Here is a 14,586-nt window from a genome sequence, read left to right as displayed (position 1 = left end):
TGTCATTTTCAAAATGCCTTTAAACTAAAATATTACATATATACATTGAATTCCCAGAGAATTAAATCTAAAATAATGAAATGTGGATTTGCTGTGAGTACATACTTTTTAAAAAAGATTGCTTGCCTTGATATCATGATATATTACAGATACTGCAAAGCACCTACACAATACATATTCCTTATTTTCGGGGCTAAATGGTTAAACATTCCCTCTTAAGAATACTCACATTTTTAAAAAATTTAGGCACATGTCACTGGGAATAAATAAAAGTGCTAAGTCTAAGTAGTCATTTCTTCCTCCTGTTTGCTACCTGGAATTCGGGCAGGAATGCATTTGGGTTACAGGAGCCACTTTGTGATTAAGAGGTGAAAATTATGAGGAATAAAGAAACCTATGTGCAAAGCAGATCAAAAAGCAGAAAGAAGTATATTATTGGCTCATTGGGGTAAAGTGGTAGCTCTGTGACAGACTACCCCTGTCCTACTTGTGGCATACAAATTAAAATACACATGCACACACACAAACCCACACACATAGATGTTATGCATTTAAGCCATATCTAGCCAAGCTTTCAGTTACTTTCAGTTAAACGTATTATAAATTGATTCATCAAGTATCCATGTAAATAGAAAATTTAGATTTTCATGTAAGGAGTTCCAGTCTTACAAATTCATAGGAGATTCTCTTTCTGGAAATCTCAAGCAAAAATTAAAAACTTGCTAATGTGTTAAAAATGCCTAATGATTGAGTCTAAGTTTGGGGAGGGGGGCTCCTCCATTCCTGAGGTGAACATACTCGGGAGAGTGGAAATAAATTAAATTAATCCAATTCAACAATAAATGTTTAATTTAATTCCTAACAATAGTGAATGTCTTATGTACCTCAGTAACATGCTGGATGTTGGAAAGATACACAGATGAACAAAAGCACTCCTCCTTGTGTGCTCCTACTCCAGCTGCATGGACAGAGGACAGAACACATCATCCATAAAACCACAGCATGCCTCAGAAGGAATTGTCTCAGAGTTAGATGTAAATGTGATAGGAGAACATTCTGGCAAGAGGTAAGGGAAAGTATAGGGAAAGCTATTATAATAATTGAAATAAATGTTCTGAAGTAAGTCAGTAGCAGTAGAACTGGAAAAGGAGATAATCTGATGCATCTTAGAACTAAATTTTTACAGAATTGTGGAAGGAGTAGCACTCGAGGGTGAATCGGAGGTTGCCGGAGGAGAGTAATGATATCAATAGAGATAGCAAACACAGGATGCTGTGGCTTTGTGTGGGCAAATGTGTTTGAGAGATGTAAAGATTTACATGTGAAGATAAAAAGAAAGTCCTGGCAACGTCCACTGAAAGCTCAGGCAGGATCTCAGCAATAAACACTACAAATTTTACATGAAGTATGAAAGCTGAAGGTCTGGGAAGAGCTCAGATGGAAGAGGAAAAAACTGTGATTAGGGCACGGGGGACTAGAGAAAGGGAGGGGAGGACAGCACTATAAGGAACACCACATTTTAGGCAGACAAATGAGATTTAAAAAAAGAATTGAGGACACTAGGAGAAGATCAAGAGGAAGTCATCTCCTCAAAGTAGAAATGAAATTGAGGCAATAATTAATAGCCTACCAACCAAAAAAAGTCCAGGACCAGACGAATTCACAGCCAAATTCTACCAGAGGTAAAAGGAGGAGTTGGTACCATTCCTTCTGAAACTATTTCAATCACTAGAAAAAGAGGTAATCCTCCCTAACTCATTTTATGAGGCCAACATCATCCTGATACCAAAGCCTGGCAGAGATACAACAAAAAAATAGAATTTTAGACCAATATCCCTGAAGAACATCGATGCAAAAATCCTCAATAAAATACTGGCAAACTGAATCCAGCAGCACATCAAAAAGCTTATCCACCATGATCAAGTGGGCTTCATCCCTGGGATGCAAGGCTGGTTCAACATACACAAATCAATAAACGTAATCCACCATATAAACAGAACCAAAGACAAAAACCACACGATTATCTCAATAGATGCAGAAAAGGCCTTTGACAAAATTCAACAGTCCTTCATGCTAAAAACTCTCAATAAATTCGGTATTGATGGAACGTATCTCAAAATAATAAGAGCTATTTATGACAAACCCACAGTCAATATCATACTGAATGGGCAAAAACTGGAAGCATTCCCCTTGAAAACTGGCACAAGACAAGATGCTCTCTCTCACCACTCCTATTCAACATAGTGTTGGAAGTTCTGGCTAGGGCAATCAGGCGAGAGAAAGAAACAAAGGGTATTCAGTTAGGAAAAGAAGAAGTCAAATTGTCCCTGTTTGCAGATGACATGATTGTATATTTAGAAAACCCCATCGTCTCAGCCCAAAATCTCCTTAAGCTGATAAGCAACTAAGTCTCAGGATACAAAATCAGTGTGCAAAAATCACAGGCATTCTTATACACCAGTAACAGACAAACAGAGAGCCAAATCATGAATGAACTCCCATTCACAATTGCTTCAAAGAGAATGAAATACCTAGGAATCCAACTTACAAGGGATGTAAAGGACCTCTTCAAGGAGAACTACAAACCACTGCTCAGTGAAATAAAACAGAACACAAACAAATGGAAGAATGTACCATGCTCATGGATAGGAAGAATCAATATTGTGAAAATGGCCATACTGCCCAAGGTAATTTATAGATTCAATTCCATCCCCATTAAGTTACCAATGGCTTTCTTCACAGAATTGGAAAAGAACTGCTTTTATGTTCATATGGAACCAAAAAAGATCCCGCATTGCCAAGACAATCCTAAGGCAAAAGAACAAAGCTGGAGGCATCACGCTACCTGACTTTAAACTATACTACAAGGCTAAAGTAACCAAAACAGCATGGTACTGGTACCAAAACAGAGATACAGACCAATGGAACAGAACAGAGCCCTCAGAAATAATACCACACATCTACAGTCATCTGATCTTTGACAAACCTGACAAAAACAAGAAATGGGGAAAGGATTCCCTATTTAATAAATGGTGCTGTGAAAATTGGCTAGCCATAAGTAGAAAGCTGAAACTGGATCCTTTCCTTACTCCTTATACGAAAATTAATTCAAGATGGATTAGAGACTTAAATGTTAGACCTAAAACCATAAAAACCCTAGAAGAAAACGTAGGTAATACCATTGAGGACATAGACATGGGCAAGGATTTCATGTCTAAAACACCAAAAGCAACGGCAACAAATGCCAAAATTGACAAATGGGATCTAATTAAACTAAAGAGCTTCTGCACAGCAAAAGAAACTACCATCAGAGTGAACAGGCAACCTACAGAATGGGAGAAAATATATGCAATCTATTCAACTGACAAAGGGCTAATATCCAGAACCTATAAAGAACTCAAACAAATTTACAAGAATAAAACAACCCCATCAAAAAGTGGGCAAAGGATATGAACAGACACTTCTCAAAAGAAGACATTTCATACAGCCAATAGACACATGAAAAATGCTCATCATTACTTGCCATCAGAGAAATGCAAATCAAAACCACAATGAGATATCATCTCACAGCAGTTAGAACAGCAATCATTAAAAAATCAGGAAACAACAGGTGCTGGAGAGGATGTGGAGAAATAGGAACACTTTTACACTGTTGGTGGAACTGTAAACTAGTTCAACCATTGTGGAAAACAGTGTGGCGATTCCTCAAGGATCTAAACTAGAAATACCATTTGACCCAGCCATCCCATTACTGGGTATATACCCAAAGGATTATAAATCATGCTGCTATAAAGACACATGCACATGTATGTTTATTGTGGCACTATTCACAATATCAAAGACTTGGAATCAACCCAAATGTCCACCAGTGACAGACTGGATTAAGAAAATGTGGCACATATACACCATGGAATACTATGCAGCCATAAAAAACAATGAGTTCGTGTCCTTTGTAGGGACATGGGTGCAGCTGGAAACCATTATTCTCAGCAAACTATCGCAAGAACAGAAAACCAAACACCACATGTTCTCACTCATAGGTGGGAATTTAACAATGAGATCACTTGGACACAGAAAGGGGAACATCACACACCGGGTCCTATTGTAGGGAGGGGGGTGTGGGGAGGGATAGCATTAGGAGATATACCTAATGTAAATGACGAGTTAATGGGTGCAGTACACCAACATGGCACATGCATACATATGTAACAAACCTGCACGTTGTGCACATGTACCCTTGAACTTAAAGTATAATAATAATAATTTTTTACAAATGCTCATGGGTGCGAGATCAGACTTGACCTAGAGGCAGAAGGGAAGGAGGCTTTGGAAGGAGACAGTGGTGTTTCAATTAGAAATTACTTGGTGTAATCCCAGCACTTTGGGAGGCCTAAGCAGGAGGATCGCTTAAGGACAGGAGTTTGAGTCTGCAGTGAGCTGTGATCATACCACTGCACTCCAGCCTGGGTGACAGAGTGAGACTTTGTCTCTATAAACATTTTTTAAAGAAATTACTTGGGAACTATGTGAGAAAGTATCATATTCAATCAATTGGTAACTCAAGTCACTTTTTTTCCTGGAAAACCTCTTGATTCCTGCAGTTTCCTCCATTCACTTTGCCACTGCCCTATCCATGCTGCCACCAGCTCTGCCCTGTGGCAATTGCCACTGCTGACTTCTTCATCCTGATATGCCTATCTTACCATGCCCTCCTGTTTGTTCTCTGAACTGCCGCCAGCATCATTTTTCTAAAAGAAAAATCTAATTTTGATCATCTCAGTGTAGCGTCATGAGTAGTCTGAGTGATCTGACACCACTTTACACTCCTCACCAAATCTCATGTCATTCCCAGCCTCTCCTCTCTATGCTCCACGATCATCTCTTGAATGTGCCTTGCTCTGTCTTCCCTATGCTGTCTTTTCTCCTAAAATGATGCTTCAACCCTACTTCTCTGGCTCTCTCTCACTTGTTGTTTCTTTCAACTTAAAGGTCACTGCTCTTGGGAAGACCTGAATGAATGCAATCCTCCAAGGCTGTTGCTCCAAGTGCTCCCCTCCACTGGGATGGGCTGGAGCTGGCTCTGGAGGGCCAGTTGTCAAATTTTCAGTATTCTGCAAACTGATTGCTACACAAAGTCATTCTTAAAATTTTAATTACATAAACTTACAATCAAATAAATTTTATTAACATCAAAACTAACAAATTCATCCCTATTTTTTACATTTTATTATTATCTTCGGTCTCAGGGTTATTATGCCCACTGTGTCTGCATGCTAGAAATGCTATATTATGATGAACTTCTGTGCATCTCTTCCAAACTCCACATTAAGTGATATCATTTTGGTAACCAGGAACTAGCCATGGTGAGATTATTTATAAAACAGATACTGACAAATGCTGCAAGTCAGGGCTCCCTGCTCCTCAGAGTCAATTTACTAACATTTACCAGCACACAACTGTCCTTTATGCTTCTCTTCCCTCTTCTTACACATCATAAAGCTTATTTCTTGAATTATGGCTATCATCTAATATATGATAGCCTCAGTAAGGTGAGAGACAATGTATTTCCATCATGTCAACATGCTATTAATGAAAATTTGTTGCAGTCATTACGTCTGGTTTATATAAGCCACTGAAATTATGACAAAGCAAAGCCCCTGGAAGGTTAAATAAGGAACGTGGTTGATAACCATTCAATCTTCAACAGCTAGCTCAGTGGGCATTCAATAAATATGTGTTGGATGAATTCATGATGAATGAATGATTGAATGAATTTCTGAAAAGAGTAATAATATTCCTGCCTAGGTAACACTGGTTCACTCTGCATAAGGATGCTGGATAGCCGGATGGGGAATCAAAAGGAGAATAGAAAAGTCTTGGAACCACAATATGCTGTACCAGAAAGGAACAAAGGCAGGAAATTAAAATAAACTTCCAGAGGAAAAATTCAAGTTTCTCTAAAACGAAATTAGAAAAACAACAGCCAATGGAAATAGCTTCACTTTGAAGCATTATATACTCTAAAGCAGCAATATTATGTCATTTTCCAGTGCAAATAACTGATAGAACCAGAAAATAATAGTTTTACCTGGACGACTGGAGTATCTGAGCATGGCACTCTGTGTCTTGGCTTCCCCAGCGGAATTTCTGGCCATGCACTGATAGACACCTTGGTCTGACTCTCTGGTGTTTTGGATCATGAGTGTGCCATCATCAAACATATTAAGTCGAGTATCATCTTCCAAATCCAATGAATGACTGGAAATATATGTTATACATGTATATTATTTAATCCCATTCATGTTTAAAACTCTTAACAAGACTGAGAATATAGTACAATATAGCTATGTTTCATGTCTACCCAATTTGTTAAATTTATTTTACCTGAAAACTTTAAATTATTTCACTTTAAATCCTAGTTATCTTCTTCCTATTTCAAGCTTACACCCTGAACAAAGACTGTGAGTCACCATTTGATAGAGGGAAATGGGGTTGAGATGTTCTGCCTTCCTGAGTGGCATGAATTTAGACACTGAAGCAAACACTCCCATATGACAGACACTTCAGCACATTTTTATACGTCTGAATGCCCATTTTTCAGAAAAGAAATCACCAGATGGTAATATGTAATCCTTTTACCTCCTTCCATGAGTCATTCAGTATTCTTTCATATTTTGTTAAAGTGTAAAACAAATATTCCTATTCAAACCAGCATGGGCTCAAAGCCAAGTAGAATTATATGACTGAGCAGTAAATAACATACCTACCTACCCAGTTGTTGAATATCAGGCCCCTTTCTCTAACTTGAACCATTTGGATACACTAGAAAATTCCCATTTATCAATTAAGTGCATAATCCATTGAGTGCAAGTAGGTTCAGATGTGCAACATCATATTACATCAATAACCACAAGAAAGGGAGTGCCTGCATGAGTTATTTTTAGCAATAAATGCAAAGCTACTGACACAGAAACATACGTTAGAAATTTTTACAGATTTTTTTTCTGGCCAAGATTTTTTTTCTTTAAAATATTTAATGATTATGTATGAGAAGGTATATAGATTTTCACATGTGTATGCTTAGTACTTATGAACGTGCTAGACATAGACAAAAGAAATCTACTCTCCTCCATTTTCATCACTCAATACATATTTATTAAACACCAGCTAGATGTCACCCACAAAAACATCATTCACAGAGAAAAAAAAGTCCAGTAGGAGAATCCCATAGTTCTCCCTCTAATTTGTGTACTTGTTTTATAAAGCCAGGTAAACATTTTCCTACAAATTTCAAAAAGTACCCACACTAAAGAATAACAACCTATTCCCATATAGGTAAAAGCAGTAAAGCTTGTTAAAGAGATGAAGAAATCATCATTCTTATCTAACCATTTTTGTCATGAAAGATAAGAAAGAAACAGACAATCGTCATATTTCACTTTTCCGTTGTAGAGCAGAATCACAGAGTGAAGGCAGGAATGATGGAGACAATCTGATCTTCAGCCGTTGGGTGAGAAAACCCCAATGTGAAGAAAAAGTACCAATTAGCCAAATAAGAAATTTAAGTTGTCATTTTTGAACAGGTTAGTTTCAGAAAAAGCAGGCCCGCTTTTGAATAGCCAGCAATGCAAGACAAAGTCAAGAAAAGGAGAAACTGGATGCTCCTATCCATATCACCTGTGAAGTTTCTCAGTATAAGTAGCATGGAACAAACATCAGAAAGAATTTTTTTTCAAGACCGGGAGCAGTGCCTCATGCCTGTAATCCCAGCACTTTGGGAGGCCAAGGCAGGCAGATTGCCTGAGGTCGGGAATTCAAGAAATAATATTTTTTCTTAAAGTGCCCAATTCAAGAGGCTCATTTAGTATTAAGCAATTTAATTATTTTAAATGCAATTCTAAGATTATCTAACACTGAACCCAAATAAGACTACTTGCAAAGGAATATGATAAATGATGAAATCACATTTTTCAGAAGATGATTTAAGTTCCTGGAATTTTGTTCCAAAACTTTGCAGCCCAAAATTTCAAAGGCTACCAGATATGTATGTGCTATCTATCATCTGGCTACACAATGCAATAGAATTCACCAAGATTCATTATGTTAAAAATGATATAAAACAGGCAGTAGCACATTACACCCATAAATTCAAAATGCATCATTCCTTTTCCTAGTAATTTCCCTCTTTGTTCATAACCTCTTCATTATGCTCATAAAACTTGTTTGCTCATGAATCATGATGTTCCTTCCCAAAAAATCAAAGTCTTCATGTTTCAGTATATTCCATTCACATTGTCACTTTGATGCAAATAGCAATCATATGTAAAAACACAAAGGTTTGCAGAAGTAGAAAAAAGAATATATTCTATTTTTCTTGAAAATGTATACATAAACATATTTGATTTAATGAAGACATACAAATAACTTCTATTAAGGTGTTTCATTACAACAATCATTTGTTAAGTGCTTTCTAAGAACTAGGTGTTGTAGCTAGATACCAGAAATATAGATAAAGAAGTTATCACCACACAAATTAAAACCATCTTCTACAGACATACACAATGACTCACACCTGTGATGCCAGCATGATGGGAGGCTGAGGTGGGAGGACTGCTTGAGGCCAGGAGCTTGAGACCAGCCTGGGCAACATAGTGAGACCCTGACTCTAAAAAAACCTAAAAGTTGTCCAGATGTGGTGGCATAGGCCTGTAGTTCCAGCTACTTGGAGGCTGAAACAGGAGGATTGCTTGAGCTCAGAAGTTCAAGCCTGCAGTGAACTATGATTGTGCCACTGAACTCCAGCCTGGGCAAAAGAGTGAGACTCTGTCTCAAAAAAACAAAACAAAACAAAACAAAACAAAAAAAACTCCACATAGAAAACCACCATCAACCACAAATTATAGTATAGTTGTAAAGTTTGCTTATAATCTACCAGAACTATCAATCATATTTACCATGTTTAGAATTTGAATTTATCTAGAATGGCCTAAATTTCCATAGCTAAACCTCAACATTAAGAAAAGTGTGGAAGACAGCCAACTAGATGCAGCCAGGAAGCCCTTCTCCCACCAAGAGAAGCCAAAATATTGAAAAAGCCATCACACTTTAAACAGATCTTTTGAGGGAAAACACTGATGATTGCTAGAGGGGAAACGCAGACACTGACGCTGAATAGGGTGGAAGCTAGGAAGCCTGCACAGATTCGCCAAGTGCCAAGACCCATTCCTCATCCTGATCAGGTCCTAAGGAAGAGGTGAGTGAAGGAACTGCAGGGCACCACACCCCCGCCATGGACCTCTGGGATCCTAGCTGCAAGAGATCCCATGACCCCCATAAACATTTAAATTGGTGGGGGAAGGCAGCGACAGAGCTTGAGCCTGCATGGAGCCCAGGTTTTACACATGGGGCAACTCCAGCAAAATGTGACCATAGGTACCCGTGCCCCCAAGCTCTCCACTTTGCTCTGAGTCACTCTAGCCCCTGTTGACTGCTGGGTTGGGATACAGCAGGGCTGCCTTTCCTACAGGACTGGGGCCAATCTGATCTGCATGCCCCCTTGTCTCTGGACCCTCCCAAGGACCCAGCCTAGCTGGTCCCATAAGAGCATGCATACAACACAGCCTCCACTGCCCAGCCTGAGTGCTTTGCCAGCAGCCTGAGAGCACTACAGCCTCCCCAGCACAGCCAGCGCTTGACCCCAAGGGGCTAAAGGACAAAACCACAGGCTCAATCCCAGCCCCCGAGGGTCCAAGCACACACACAATTGAAGGATATCAAGCTGAGATCTGTGACCAGAGATTGATCAAGGGAGGAACCCCCAATCTCAGAACACTGTGAAGAGTGAGATGCAGATTTGTGTTCTGGCACAGGAGCTGGGTGTGCCTCCCTGCCACAGGGCTAGTATGGGAAGGATGTGGCCTTTCTGCTAGCCACAGCCTCTGCCTGAGGGAACTCCATGGCCTGAAACACCTGACAGCCCAGCCATCTGGGTGCAGAAGGCTTGGGACAAACCCAGAGGATCGAGTAAGCTATAGGGCAGCCTCCAGGAGACCTAGTCAAGGAAGCACAACCTGGGCAGTCCCCGCAGCCATCTGCTGGGCAAAAAAACCCAAGCTGTGGGCACTACACCAACTGCATAGCCAAAACAATTCCACCGTGCCCTGGGTCCTCTGCCCTTGACCTCCTACACAAACACCACCGATGGACATCACAAAGCACAGAGGACCAGTGGGTCACTAGGGAGTTGTGAGTCTCCCTATCGTTTGGCTCAGGTTTCCCCTAAGAGTGAGAGTAGCACAGCCTGTCAGGGCCCCTCTGGGCCTAAGAAAATGTAGGTGTGTCAACAGTGATCAGAGGGGGCCCCACAAGGCCCAGGAATAAACTTGGCAAGGAAATATATCTCTCACTCCCTGTCTCTCCCACCCCAGAGCACTGCAGCAAACAAGAACAAGCTGAAATAGAAAAGAAGTGCACAGCTGAGGAAGAGTCTGTCTGTCAGCCCTTACTCTTAAGCATCATCTACTGAGCTGCAGCCTGAAATATACCACCAAACAAAAATTCTTTCAGCACGTATCACCCATGAAACACAATGCAAAAATCTAGCCACAAATTAAGTACCCGCACAGAGCCTTGATATTCGGAAAGCACACAGAAGCAAAGTCATGCAACTATATTCAACATACACCACAGTCAAGATCTCAAGGGAAATAAAGAACATAAAAACAAAAAAGCCCCATACAAATGACAACAACTTCAAAGAGATAAAGAAACACCAGCCCTCTTGAATGAGTAAGAATGAGTGGAAGAACTCTGGCAATTAAAAAAGTCAGAGCATCTTATTACTTCCAAAAGACTGCACTGACTTGCCAGCAATGGATCCTAACCAGATTGAAATGGTTGAAGTGACAGACATACAGTTCAGAATCTGGATGGCAAGGAAGCTCAATAAGGTAAGGAGAAAGTTGAAACCTAATCCAAGGAAGCCAATAAAATGATCCAATAGTTGAAAGATAACGTAGACATTTTAAGAAGGAACCAAACTGAACTTCTGGAATTGAAAAAGTCACTACAGGAATTTCATAATACAGTTAGAAGCCTTAAAAACAGAACAAACCAAGCAGAGGAAAGAATCTCAGAGCTCAAAAACTGGTTGTTTGAATCAACCAAGTCAGACAAAAAGAGAGAAAAAAGAATTAAAAAGAAGGAATAAAATATCTGAGAAATATGGGATTACATAAGGAGACCAAACCTACGATTCATTGGCGTTCCTGAGGGAAAATGAAGAAGAGTAAACAACTGGGAAAATACATTTGAGAATATAGTCCACAAAAATTTCCCCAGTATTGCTAGAGACATCAGCATGTAAATTCAAGAAATTCAGAGAATCCCTGTGAGATATTATACAAGATGCCCCCAAGACACACAGTCATCAGATTCTGTGAGGTTAACGTGAAAAAAAACAAAAACAAAAACAAAAAAAAACTTAAGGGAAGCTAGAAAAAAGGGACAGATTTCTTACAAAGGAGCCCCATAGGGCTAACAGCAGACTTGTCTGCAGAAGCCTTGCAAGCCAGAAGAGATTGGGGACCTATTGTCAACATGCTTAAAGAAAAGAAATTCCAAACAAGAATTCCATATCCAGCCAAACTAAACGTTGTAAGTGAAGGATAAATAAAATTCTTCCCAGACAAGCAAATGTTAACAGAACTGGTTACCACTAGAAAAGCCTTATAAGAGGACCTTAAGGGAGTTCTAAACATGGAAACAAAAGAATGATGCCTACTACCACCAACACATATTTAAGTACATACCCCATAGATAGATCCTATAAAGCAACTACACAATCAAGCCTGCCAAACAATCAGCTAAACAACAAGATCAAAACATCACATATCAATATTAACCTTGAATGCAAATAGTCTAAATGGCCCATTAGAAAGGCACAGAGTTGCAAGTTGGATTTTTAAAAAGACCCAAACTTTTGGAGTCTTCAACAGACTCATCTCACATGTAATGACACACAAAGGCTCAAAGTAAAAGGATGGAGAAAGATCTGTCATGCAATTGGAAAACAAAAAAGGGTAGGAGGTTGCTATTCTTATATAAGATAAAATAGACTTTAAACCATCAACTATAAATAAAAGGACAAATAAGGGCATTACATAATGAGTTCAATTCAACAAGAAGGCAAAGAAATTCTGAACTTAAATTTGACAGTTGACCAACTAGACTTGATAGCTACAGAACACTTTGTCCAATAATAACAGAATATACATTCTTCTCATCTGTACATGGAAGATGATCACATACTTAGCCATAAAGCAAGTCTCACTAAATGCAAAAACATCAAAATCATACCAACCATACACTCAGACACAATGTAATAAAAATAAAAGTGAATATCAAGAATAGCTCTCAAAATATGGAAATTAAACAACTTAATCTTGAATGACTTTTGGGTAAACAACAAAATTAAAACAGAAATCAAAAAATTCTTTGAAATTCATTAAAATAGAAACACAACACACCAAAATCTCTGGAATGCAGCAAAAACAATGTTAAGAGGAGAATTTATAAAGCTAAACGCCTACATGAACAAGTTAAGAAAGATCTCAAATTAACAATCTAGAGGAACAACAACAACAACAACAACAACAAAACAACTAGAATAACCCCAAAGTGAAGCAGAAGAAAAAATATAACTGGCCGGGCACACAGTGGCTCATGCCTGTAACCCCAGCACTTTGGGAGCCTGAGGCAGGAGGACTTTTTGAGCCCAGGAGTTTGAGACCAGCCTAGGCAAATGTAGAAAGACCTTATATCTACAAAAAATGAAAATATTAGTTGGGTGTGCTGGCATGTGCCTGTAGTCTCAGCTACTCAGGAGCCTGAGGTGGAATGATTGCTTGAGCCTGGGAGGTCAAAGCTGCAGTAAGCTATGATTGCACAATTACAATTTAGCCGATCTAGCCCGGGTGACAGAGTGAGACCCCATTTCTAATATTTTAAAAAATCAATTTTTAAAAATGAAATAACCAAAATCAGAGCAGAACTATATGAAACTGAGACACAAAATCCATACAAAAGATCAATGAAACCAAAAGTTGGTTATGTGAAAGGATGAATAGGATTGATAGAACATTAGCTAGATTAACAAAGGAAAAAAGAAATTAAACAACTTAATCCTGAATTTCAAACTGTTGTAGTATCATCTTTGTCATTTCTGATTGTGATTATTTGAATCATCTCTTAAACCAGGAAGAAACTGAAACCCTGAACAGATGAATAATGAGTTCTGACACATGGGCAAAGGGAGGGGAACATCACACACCAGGGCCTGTCTCGGGGTGGGGAGCTAGGGGAGGGATAGCATTAGGGGAAATACCTAATGTAGATAATGGGTTGATAGGTGCAGCAAACCACCAAGGCGCATGTATACCTATGTAACAAACCTGCACGTTCTGCACATGTATCCCAGAAAGTAAAGTGTAATAATAATAATGAGTCTGAAATTGAATAAGTAATAAAAATCCTATGAATCAATCATAAAAGACTTAGACTAGATGGAGTCACAGCCAAATTTTACCTGACATACAAAGAAGAGCTTGTGCCAATTCTACTGAATCTATTTCAAAAACTCAAGGAAGAAGGATCCTCCCTAGCTCATTCTATGAAGTGAATATCACCCTGATACTAAAATCTGGCAGAGGCACAACAAAAAAGGAAACCATGGGCCAGCATCCCTGATGAACATAAATCCCAAAATCCTCAACAAAATGCTAGCAAACTGAAGCCGGCAGTACATCAGAAAGTTAATTTACCACGACCAAGTAGGCTTTATTCCTAAGATACAAAGTTGGTTCAACATACGCAAATCAATACGTGTCATTCACCACATAAACAGAATTTTAAAAAATTATATGGTCATCTCGGTAAATCTGGAGAAAGCTTTCTATAAACTCCAACCTTCCTTCATGATTAAAAAAAAATCCTCAACAAACAAGGCATCAAAGGAACATACCTCAAAATAGTAAGAGCCATCAATTACAATCCCACAGCCAATATCATACTGAATGGGCAAAAGCTGGAAGCATTCCCCTTGAGAACCAAAACAAGACAAGGATGTCCACTCCTATTCAACATAGTACTGGAAGTCCTAGCCAGAGCAATCAGGTAAGAGAAAGAAATAAATGACATCCAAATAGAAGAAAAAGTCAAACTATCTCTGTTTACTGATAATATGATTCTATACCTTGAAAACCCTAAATCTGCCACCAAAGCCTCCTAGAACTGATAAAGGACTTCAGTAAATTTTCAGGATACAAAATCAATGTATAAAAAATAGTAGCATTTCTGTACACCAATAATGTTCAAGCTGAGAGCCACATCAAATATGTAATCCCACTTACTATAGTCACAAAAAGAAAAAATATCTAGAAATATATCTAACCAAGTAAGTGAAATATTACTACAAGGAGAACTACAAAACATGGTTGAAAGAAGCCATAGATGACACCAATAAATAAAAAAGCATTTTATGCTCATAAATTGGAAGAATCAATATTGTTCAAATGGCCACACTGCCCA

The 14,586-nt window shown here is 38.8% G+C and overlaps 1 protein-coding gene across 9 annotated transcripts in view; it reads right to left on the bottom strand.

The window, feature by feature from the left end:
• The window catches only part of LOC105495658 (peroxidasin like), a 507,670-nt gene that overhangs the window by 140,469 nt on the left and 352,615 nt on the right, over positions 1-14,586 (bottom strand). For all 9 annotated transcript variants that reach the window (XR_011607033.1, XM_071068254.1, XM_071068255.1 and 6 more), the window contains one exon: positions 6,089-6,258. Coding sequence is in view for 8 of the 9 variants with exons in the window: in XM_071068254.1 (XP_070924355.1) it covers positions 6,089-6,258 (170 nt within the window). In the remaining variant the exon portion in view is untranslated. The remainder of the gene's footprint in view (positions 1-6,088; positions 6,259-14,586) is intronic.

Source organism: Macaca nemestrina, chromosome 8, assembly GCF_043159975.1.
Source record: "Macaca nemestrina isolate mMacNem1 chromosome 8, mMacNem.hap1, whole genome shotgun sequence".
In the NCBI taxonomy this organism is placed as follows: Eukaryota; Metazoa; Chordata; class Mammalia; order Primates; family Cercopithecidae; genus Macaca; species Macaca nemestrina.
This window is presented reverse-complemented; position numbering and strand designations above follow the sequence as displayed.